This window comes from Perognathus longimembris, chromosome 2 (genome assembly GCF_023159225.1).
Source record: "Perognathus longimembris pacificus isolate PPM17 chromosome 2, ASM2315922v1, whole genome shotgun sequence".
Lineage (NCBI taxonomy): Eukaryota > Metazoa > Chordata > Mammalia > Rodentia > Heteromyidae > Perognathus > Perognathus longimembris.
In genome coordinates, this window is record NC_063162.1 from 23,485,136 (window position 1) to 23,496,126 (window position 10,991).

At 46.7% G+C, this 10,991-nt stretch overlaps 1 protein-coding gene across 2 annotated transcripts; it reads left to right on the forward strand.

Moving 5' to 3' along the window:
- Positions 1-830: 830 nt before the first annotated feature.
- Slc25a28 (solute carrier family 25 member 28) lies at positions 831-10,732 on the forward strand. 2 transcript variants are annotated; one of them, XM_048338502.1, is made up of 4 exons: positions 831-1,236; positions 7,511-7,739; positions 8,498-8,554; positions 9,884-10,732. In XM_048338502.1, exons 1-4 carry the CDS (start codon positions 946-948, stop codon positions 10,399-10,401), a joined length of 1,095 nt encoding a protein of 364 aa, XP_048194459.1. In that variant the 5' UTR covers positions 831-945; the 3' UTR covers positions 10,402-10,732. The 2 variants fall into 2 exon arrangements, with proteins under 2 accessions (XP_048194459.1, XP_048194460.1); XM_048338503.1 differs by lacking the exon at positions 831-1,236 and having other exon boundaries at positions 7,596-8,017.
- The last annotated feature ends 259 nt before the right edge of the window (positions 10,733-10,991 follow it).

Here is a 10,991-nt window from a genome sequence, read left to right on the forward strand (position 1 = left end):
AGCCAACGCCGAGCCCAGGAGAATCCATTTATTCAACCATTGCGGGGCTCATTAAACAACTTTAGGAGCGAAGCCCACTGCCGGGGCTGGAGCCTGAGGCTCAGCGGGTCCAAGGCCCCAGACCCGGCTCGTAGTCTCCCCGCACTCTGCGGTGCCCTCGGAGGTGGAGCTCCGCCCGCCGGTTACAACAGCTGCCCACACTCGCGGTGCCAGGGAATCCAGTGCCCGGACGGCCCCGCCCCCGCCCCTGAGATCCCGCGGGAACACCGCGCTCGCGCCCGGGCCGCGCGTCCCGGAGCTGCGCGTCCCGGCACCCGGGGCTTGCACTGGAACATTAGCTGTAACGGCACTCGTTAGCGGTTTGACCTCGGAGGCCCAGCACGGCCCCCCTCCTGGGCGATCCACGCCGAGGGACCCAAAGTCCCACCAGGCACCACGCTGGGGCCCAAGAGCCGGTCCCCATAGCGCCCAGGCGCTTCTTTTCGTAGCCAATCAGAGACTGGCGTGGTAAGGGCCAATGGTCACCGCTAAAGTATCTGGAGCGGTTGAGCCTATCCAAGTTGAGCCTGAAGTTTCTCCCGCCCCTGAAAAGTCAAAGGCGGGCTTAGCTTCCAAGTCCGCCAATCGATGGCCAATAAACAAGAAGCTTCCAAGATCAAAGGGGAAAGGGTGGGATCTAGGCGGCAGCAGCGCCTCCGCTCGGAAGAATGACAGGCGATTTCGCGAATACCACGGACATATTTTCTCTACCAGAGGAAGGGGGTGGGGCTAAGGTGGCGTCTGCACCAATGGCTGGCCTTGGGGGGCGTGTTCGCGGGGCCAAGCGGGAGCCAGAGGCCCCGGGCTCTCTGGGTTGCGCCTGAGGCGGACGCAACGGGGCCGGGGGGCGGCGGCGGTAGTGGTGGCGGCGGTGGCGCGGTCGGGCGCCGCGGCTGGCCCGGGTGGATGGAATTGGAGGGGCGGAGTGCAGGCGGCGTGGCGGGGGGGCCGGCAGCTGGGCCCGGGCGGAGCCCCGGGGAGTCGGCGCTGCTGGACGGGTGGCTGCAGCGGGGCGTGGGCCGGGGGCCCGGCGGCGGGGAGGCCGGGGCCTGCAGGCCCCCGGTACGGCAGGATCCGGATTCTGGCCCAGACTATGAGGCACTGCCGGCTGGAGCCACTGTCACCACGCACATGGTGGCGGGCGCCGTGGCCGGGATCCTGGAGCATTGCGTGATGTACCCCATCGACTGCGTCAAGGTGAGAACCTGCACCGGGCTCCGAACCCTACCTGGGGCTGACCCGACCCGGAGTCGTGTCTAGAGCCAGGATCCCGACAGAGAGACGGAGCCGCCAGGTTCCTTCCTGGCACCTACACGATTTGAACCGAAACTCCATGCAAGCAAGGTTACTGGCTGGGATCATATCCTAGCCAGGAAGCAGGACCTATTTCTAACCGTCATTGAGATCTGAATCCGGACTCCTTACCAAAAAATCTGTTACAAAAGAAAGCTCCGGAACCCACCTGGGACTAAACAGGAATAGGGTGGGATGGGGGAATCCCGAAGTACAGGTAAGTGCTACTAAATTTTGGTGGTGCCATCAGGCCTGAAGCAGACGGTGAAATGCATCTCGTGGCTTGAGGTGTTCGTCCGGTAGGTGCTTTTGGCAAGATGCTTCCTGTGTCTTCCCTTAGGAGTGACAGGGCAGGAACTGGGATCTCTCAGTTAGGTAAAGATCATATTAAATCTTAACCCATGAGTGACTGGAAATCATTGAGCAGTCAGAAGTTAGAGTATCCCACTGGTAGTGATATGGGAAAGGTCATGTTCAGGAAGAGGTTTCAGTTTCTCTGTAAAACAAGCTTGATATCCCACATTATTTCCTGAGCATGAAAATCAAGCTTGAGATTCAGGCTAAATGTTCTGGGAGCACATTAGCGCGCGCACACACACACACACACACACACACACACGCGGAATAAACTGACAGTATGTTTTGCGAGGGCATCTGAAATTGAGAAATTTAAAAAAAGAGGGGGTGCCTAGAAGAGAAGTGTGACAATTAGAAAGTAGATGTGTGAAGAAAGTAGAACACGATGAGCAGGATGACATGATTACCAGGAAAGTAAAACTAATTGCATCCACAACCAAGCAGGATGACTAATGGATACAGAAGTCAAGTCCTGAAGAAAGCTAGGTGAAGATGAAAATAAACTATTGAGGAAAAAAAATAGTTCTTGTCCATTAGTAAAGATACCAGCCACCCTAAAGGTGAGGTTTAAATCGAGAGGGAAATAAACCCAGAGGACTGTTGTAAGAGTATAATAGGGATTGGTGACTACACATTATCAAATGATAATCCTGGCAGTTTTTTTGGTGTGTGTTTTCTCAAATTAGGAAAATGTATTGAAAAGTAGTATCAATTTGGGCATTGCAAAGTAGATCCCCCCCTGCTTGCCCCTGTCTCTAGCACTCTTTCACGCTTTCATTAGTAAGGTGAATGAGGAAATAGGGAAAGTTCTCAGGAAGCTTTGTGAATGACACACTTGACAGGAGCATTTTACAACATTACAGAGTAACTCCTAACAAGGGCCATCTGCATAGAAAATGTAATTAAATGCATTTGACTAAGGTGAACATTAGAAGAACTTGGCATCTTAGGGCCTGAGGAGGTATTCTTCAGGCCTGGTAACTGATAAAGAGTCTTTGCTCTGTCTTCCCTTAAACATTTCCCTTAAAAGAAATAATCGGGGAGAGAACTATTAAATGTAAATGAATGTAAATAAAAAGATTCCAACACTCAGGTAATAGACTTTAGGTTGAATGACCGAGATGATCATGCTGCATATCCCAAAGTTCATATGACCTAGCTGCAGACTGACCTCACTTTACTTCCGCTGTGAGTAGAATGCAGGGTTTAAGGTGATAGGTTTTGGGAAGAGTACCTGAAGGATTGACCAAGTGGAAAACAGATTAAAGAAAGCAATGAAAATTACTTAATGGCTTGGAAAGTACCGTAGGGTAAAGTGACTGGCTTAGAAATGTTACTACGACTTAACAGTTTAACTATTGTACTGTTACATAATGGAAGGCTGTCTTCTTACTCCTTGTATTTACATAAAGCTACTGTCACTGTAAACACTTTATAAATTCTCCTGTTAGAAATGTCTCTAGCAAATCCTTAATGAGAGCACATCTTTGTCCTGTGACAAATACCAGTCAAATGATTTATTTTGTAGAAGGGGAGAACACTTAGACTCAAATATGGCAAATCTGATGAGGGATTCCAGTTGCTTGAGGATCCCAACTGCTTGTGGTCAGAGATAACATTTGGAAAGCCTGGACACTACTACCCTAAGGCTTGTGAAACCATTTAGGAAGCACTTGTGAAAGAGGAGTTCTGGAAATTCCTCCTTTTGGTTTTTTTTTTTTTTTCATAACCACAGCATTACTGGAATAAGTGGCTTCTAGCTTGCCAAGGAAACTATTCCTATTCATCTATTTTTTTTTTAAATGACTCATGCACCATTATAGTCCTGCCTGTGGACCCTACATTAAAGAAGTAATTGTTTGACCTGCAAGAAAAATACTCAGGAATCTTCAAAAATAACAGATTTGCTGCTGGTGCTGAGATCTAAATAATTAAAAGGGAGAATAGTAGCAGTATTTTAAAATTTTTTGTGCAGGCCTGACTTGAAAACTCAAATCCTTTCCTTGAGATAGGGATTCCTTGTCCACTTGTCTTCTGATGGCTGTTCTTCTTTTACACAAATGGATGGTACAGAGGGAAAGCAGTCCAGCTAGACCCTAAGACTGGACTAGAAGCAAGTATCCGTATTAGAGCAGAAAGGGCAAAAACCATGGTGTTTGCACAGGAAAGCTGACGTTGCCTTTTGGCATGCAGGTCTATGTATTCCCACACACTTATCAGGGTCAGGTTGCCTTAAAATATCCTTGGGAGGGACCATGGAGAGTCAATACAGCCTTGGTAGGCTATGGCTATCCATTTATTTCCATGGTCATAATAGGAGGTTTGGGAACCCAGACAAATCTCAGTTTCCTTTTCTAGGCCTTAGAATCGAGTGTCAGGGACTTTTTACCTATAGGGACAGGTTCTGTGACCCAAAGCAACCGGAACCCTTTACACAGTCATCTGTCTAAGTACCCACCTGTACAAGTGCTGTTTGTGATTCTGTGGTAGTGGCACAAGTATTGACATATAATACAATAAAGAGGGAAAGAACAAAGGGACAGGAGTCTCTAAACTCCCTCACATAAATGATTCTCTGTACACATTCACCAGTAAAAGGCCATGGAAGTATTGGCTTACTTGATCTTGCATCTAATAATGATAGTTAAATATTCAAGTACCAGTTCTTGGATATAAGTACTTTCAAAAGTTTCGGTCCTTGGAACAGTTTCAGAAGGTTGACACCACTTTCATTATTTTATAGATGAAGACAGGAGGCTTGGGAAGCAGTTAGGTAACATGTCAGAGGTCAGTAAGTGCAGAGTCATGACTTGAATCTAGTCTCTGTGACTCAGGCCTTCCTTATAGCCTCCCAGAAGCAAATCTCAAGAACCAAGGAGGCCAAGAATTTCACAGTAAAGCTTGTTGGATATGTGACCTTTAGATTAACCACTGGACATGTAACGTAAGTCATTAAGTACCACAGAGAAACTTTAGAAAAACAATGCAGAGAGAAACGTGATTTATTCCTGGAGTATGACTAATTAGTTGCATAAGCTTATTTGTAAACTGATAAGAGACAATGCTGCTATGATCTGTATATTCTTGGATATGAACAAATGTATCTTTGAATCATTTTAATACAATAAAAAGCCTTGCACTTATGGCCCATTATGAATTATCCATGGTTTTCACATGCTTTATTTGTTTAAAATCCCACAGCAGCACTATGAACCTACCATTCTTAGCTTCATGTTATAAAAGATCATTTTAAAGCTTACAGAGGTTTAAGTGACATAACCCAAAACAACACATCGAGCAAAGCTGGTGCTCCAACACAGGCTTCCTAACTCAGATGTGACTTGTCTTTTACCAAACCACTGACCTCATTTGTTTGACTTCTTCAAAGCCAGTGTTTTGTTCATACTAAAGCTTTTCATAAATTCTTAGAGAGTTTTCATCTTTGAGCAAAAGGTAGATTTATTGGCTCACAGATTTGGACACCTATATTTATTTTTATATTTGGCATGGCTTCTGCCTGACTCTTTCTATAAAGGTGCATTCTTATTGAGTTGGAATTATTGGATTAGATTTAGATGTGTGTAAAATATTCAGACTTACCCTCCAGTTTTCTCCTGGAGGTGAAGCGTTGCTGGCTGCAGAGGCCTGAACTTCAGGGCTGATTAGCAAATACATGCCCTTGACTCCAGCAGAGCATTGAGACTTCTGAACATCCATCTTGCACAAGATCAGTTTCTAACACACTTTTGGAAACAGCATTGTTAAGTGATACTGTGTATTTCTGATACAGTGGCCAATAATGAGCATGTTAAACATGCAGTTTTGATTCCTAGCAGACAGTAGAAAGTAACTAGTAGAATGTGGATTGCTTAAGGCTAACCAGGACTTGTTAATCTGGTTCATTTCTTTTCTCTCATGCTCTTAAGAAATTGCTCTTGGATTCCACTTGGCCAACTTGAATCAGAGGGTTCAAGTTTTTAAATCCAATCTGAATTTAATGATTACAGTGAATTAGGAGTTTAAACTGTGGTCATTAGTCGCCCTCTATTGGCTGACCAATGGCTGTGGTTTTTCCTGAACTGCAGAGATGGCTATATGACAAAAGAGTCATTCAGCAAATAAACCTTAAATGCTTTCTGTGTGCCAGGCATTAGATAATGATATTTTTGTGTGTGCCAGTTTTTCGACTTGAACTCAAGGGCTGGGTGCTGTCCCTGAGCGTTTGGCTCAAGGCTAATACTCTACCACTGGAGCCACAACTCCACTTCTGGCTCTTTTTTTTTTTGTAGTTTAATGGAGATAAGAGTCTCACAGACATTCCTGCTGTGGCTAGCTTCAGACCACAATCCTCAGATCTCAGCCTCCTGAGTAGCTAGTATTACAGATGTGAGCTACCAGCCCCTGACTTTGGTTTTAAATTGTGAGTTTCCAAACTACTTTTGATTTTGACATGGGAAAGCCATAGTTCAGGGAAGATGTGATATGAGGAAGTGTTTGAAGTGAAAGCCTCAAAGCTCAATAAAACTTTGTTCATGAACATGATACAAGTATCTCCCATGTACTTTATTCTTTTCCAATCCTTAACTCTTCAAGAGATTCCAAAGATTGTGTTTCACAGAGACTAATTTTATTTGCTGATGCCCATGTTGAGATCCAGTCAATTTAGGTAAGAAATCTGCAAAGCCTTTCAATGTTAAGAGACCAGGTTGGTTCCCAGCTAGATATTCCCCATCTATCCAAATTTGAGCTCAGGAAATTACATTATTAATCAGCATTTATTAAGAATGCTACTTATGCCAAGATTCTAACTTACAGACCAGACTGCTAATGCCAGATAGTTTGAAAGGTAGTTGAAGAGTTTGAAGATAGCTCAAAAGATGAGCTACCTTCTCATTAGTATATTGTATGATCAGGAAGCAGGGCCCGGAGCAGTGTTTACAAATAAAACACAATCTATGTTGTAGGCAGTAAATGCTTAAAATTTAAGCCTGAGTTTTTAAATTTGATTTTTATTGATATGCAAAGGGGTTACGGTTACATAAGTCAGATAAGTAGTATTTTTTTTTTTTTATGCTCGTCATGGGACCTAACTCAGAGCTTGGGCGCTGACCCTGAGCTCTTTTGCTCAAGGCTAGCACAGGAGTATATTTCTTTTTTAGATAATGTTCTTCTAGTCCTTTCCCTGCTCTCTCCCAGTTTTTCCCTCCCATCCCTACCTACATGTTGTATAGTTCATTTTCAGCATAGTGTCTAATGAGTACCACTACTGTTAGCCTGAGTTTATTAAGGTAGAAAAGCAACTTGTGAATCACAGACTTGATTGGGGCAATGAATAATTTTGGACTTTGAGGACATTCACACAAGTGGCAATGTTCTCAGAGGGAGTAGTAGTGAAAGAAAAGTCCAAGATTTGGTGGCTGGGCACTGGTGGCTCAGGCCTGTAAAACTAGCTTACTCAGGAAGTTAAGATCTGTGGATTGCAGTTTGAAGCCAGCCAAGACAGGAAAGTCCAATGAACAGCCTGTAAGTGTCTTTGTGATTCAAGTGGTAGAGCACTAGCCTTGAGCAAAAGAAGCTCAGTGACATCGCCCAGGTCCTGAATTCAAGCCCCAGGACTGACACAAAAAAAGCAACACCAAAAAAAACCCAAGATTAGGAAAGGTGGGGCATAGATTTGGGGTGAAGTAATATGCTGGATGCCAGGTGTTATTTCCACAGCTGAGTGTGGTTGCATGTTCGCCCAGTATCCACAGTCTGAGTGTTGAGGTGGGGTGAGGAATTGTCAGCACTGACCTTGCACTTCTCCTTGCTCTACTTTCAGACCCGGATGCAGAGTCTACAGCCTGACCCAGCCGCCCGCTACCGCAATGTGTTGGAGGCCCTCTGGAGGATTATAAGAACGGAGGGCCTGTGGAGGCCCATGCGGGGGCTGAATGTCACAGCAACAGGCGCAGGGCCTGCCCACGCCCTCTATTTTGCCTGCTACGAAAAGTTAAAAAAGACATTGAGTGATGTAATCCACCCAGGGGGCAATAGCCATATTGCCAATGGTATTAAGCCTTCCTGTGCTGGTTCCCCCACTTTCCCGACTCTTTGGGCTTTGCTGCTGTCAGTGCTTCCCAGTCTCAGCATGGTTTGGCGCTGCAGCTTTGGGCTGGGGTAGGCCAGATTATAGGTGAGGGACTTCCAAAGCTGATGTTTTCAGACAACGGGCCGCTTCAACCCCACCCCTCCTTTGGGGCACCTCAACAAAGGGGCACAGTTCCCTCCCTAACCTACCAGCTTGACTTTTTCCTCTCATCTCCCTGGCATCAACTTCAAATGCCTGGTAATGTGGAGGGAAGGACCGGATGGACAAGTGTTAGGATCTGGAGCGGGTTTGGCAGCATGGGGGTGGGGAGGGGCAGTAGGACGGAAGGCAGGGTCTGTGGTGAAGATCTGAACCACCACAATCTCCCAAATTGGAGGCAGTTGATGCCATCCTCTGTCGGCAGTGTGCCAGCTTCCTATGGGGCCTAAGCTGCATTCTTAGAACCATCCGTGCTGCTGAAATCTGGGTCATTCTCTGCCTCTTTGGGGCCTTCCGGTTAGATGCGGAATGTTCACTGAAGGCCTTACTGATTTGGTGGGAGCAAGCATCACAGGAATTTAGGAGCAGTTGGGTTCCCTTTCTTTGGACTGGCTCTTAACATTTCCCTTTGCTCGCTGTGGCTTACTGTGGCACCGCAGCCACTCCCCTTTACTCAGGACCTCCAGGAAGTGCCCACCCACCTGGCCTCACATGTGGCAGTTGTTTTCTCATTTGCAGGTGCAGCTGGGTGTGTGGCAACATTACTTCATGATGCAGCCATGAATCCAGCGGAAGGTAATGATTCCTCACCCCATCTGCTTGGCTGCCTCATCTGCATGCCTGGCCTATTTCATTTCTGGCTTGCGGGGCGGGGGGAGAGTCAGAGCATATCAGTCAGTGTGAGTGGGAAATCCTCCTGCATTATTTTACCAGTAGAGGGTGCTCCCTCCTTATTTTCAGCACTTGGGAAGAACTTGTTCAGGAACCATTCTTCTGAATGTGATTTGTCTTTGCTGCTTCTCTAGAAAAATTAGTTCTAATGGCCTGTTTCCGGGCCTTCTTCCTAGAAGATTTGATCTCCCAAAAGTTTTCAGATTATTTTGTTATTCTTCAAAGATGGCTTTTGACTGTGAAAAGTATTCTTTTACTGGGAATGGAGATAGATAGTTAAGACTAAAGATGACATTGTAGAGCTTGATCTTTGCCTTGCTGCCTGGGTGCTGACTTTCCAGTTGGAGAAATAATTCTCCAGAAACATTACCATTGTGAGACTGAAGGGCTGGCATGGTTGCCATGTTCCTTATGTCTGGGCAAGGCCGTGGCATAGAAAGAGCGCAAGGAAAGCTAGAAATCCACAGAACTCACAACACGAGTTCCACCTGAGAGCATAGCAGACATTTGGAAACTGAAGCCAAACCCTTTGGTTAAGAGTCTTGTTTTCGGGACTGGGAATATGGCCTAGTGGCAAGAGTGCTTGCCTCCTACACATGAAGCTCTTGGTTCGATTCCCCAGCACCACATATATGGAAAACGGCCAGAGGGGGCGCTGTGGCTCAGGTGGCAGAGTGCTAGCCTTGAGCGGGAAGAAGCCAGGGACAGTGTTCAGGCCCTGAGTCCAAGGCCCAGGACTGGCCAAAAAAAAGAGTCTTGTTTTCATTTTGATAGCACTGGGAGAATCGCCATCCTCATATTTGAAGTTAGATGTTTCTCCTCGTACCCAGCCACTGGGATTGTTAGGGCTCTGTGTTTGCTATTACATTCACTGCCACTCAGTCGTCTGTTGTTGGGAGTTGGGAAAGGGTAAGGCAGTCATAATACATAGGTACTCATTTTAAGGAGACACTTCGGAGTTACTAAATTGTAGGTGTCCATCCATCCACTGGCTAATTTTAATGAAATCCTGTTGGGAGTTGTGGCTATTTTTTTTTTTAATTCCTTGCCCCTTAAGAAAGGGAAACATGACCTTCCCAGAGTAATGGGCAGCTCATTCATACTGTTTTGTTTTTTTTTCTCTCTCTCTCCATTCCATTGGCTGATCTGCTGATTGGGACCCTGAATCTGGACACTCTTGGTCACCGGCTGGTTGCCGTCACCATTTCTCTCCTTGTTGGTAACACTCCCAAGTAATCAAGCAGAGGATGCAGATGTACAACTCACCATACCACCGTGTGACAGACTGTGTACGGGCAGTGTGGCAAAATGAAGGGGCCGGGGCCTTTTACCGCAGCTACACGACTCAGCTAACCATGAATGTTCCCTTCCAAGCCATTCACTTCATGACCTATGAATTCCTGCAGGAGCACTTTAACCCTCAGAGACGGTACAACCCCAGTTCCCACGTTCTCTCCGGAGCCTGTGCAGGAGCTGTAGCTGCCGCTGCCACAACCCCACTGGACGTTTGCAAAACACTGCTCAACACCCAGGAATCCCTGGCTTTGAACTCAAACATTACAGGACATATTACAGGCATGGCAAGTGCCTTCAGGACGGTCTATCAAGTAGGCGGGGTGACTGCCTACTTCCGAGGGGTACAGGCTAGAGTAATTTACCAGATCCCCTCCACAGCCATCGCATGGTCTGTGTATGAGTTCTTCAAATATGTAATCACAAAACGACAAGAAGAGTGGAGGGCAGGCAAGTGAACAAGTGCTGAATGAAGCCAGGGCCAGACAGCACAGCTGCGTCCTGCCCCCACGAGCCGCGCTCTGTCTCCTGGCATGCTCCAGCCTTGAGTGGAATTGGAAGGAAGGTAGAGAGCCCTCCCTAGGCTCTTGGTATGTTGGCTAACACGAGTTCCTGCCAACCTCCGTTGCTGCCACCGCCTTTCCTTCCAGGCCCTGAGCAAGGGCAGCAGAGCACACCACAGCACCTCTCACAACCTCTCCATCCTGGGCCTGATGACCTGCTCTAGACTGTTATTGAGGAATAAGCAGCACATTCCCCTGGTTCCTAATAAAAGGCCTTTAAATTAAATGATGCTGTGGGATTTGTCCTGCCACTGGGGAAGTGATAGACTGTTGGGCTGTCTGTGACTTAGCTTAAAATATAAATCAAGGGACTGAATGGAAGGCTTACTGAGTGTGTCTAGTTTGGTTTTCTGCTGACCTTCCATGATGACTTAAGTCTTGAGCTCTGTTCCGTGGTGACAGCAGTAGGCATCAAGGATTCTCTCTGCCACCTGGAGCACTGGACCTTTGCCAATGGCACCTCTGCCAGTGGATCCCATTGCTCT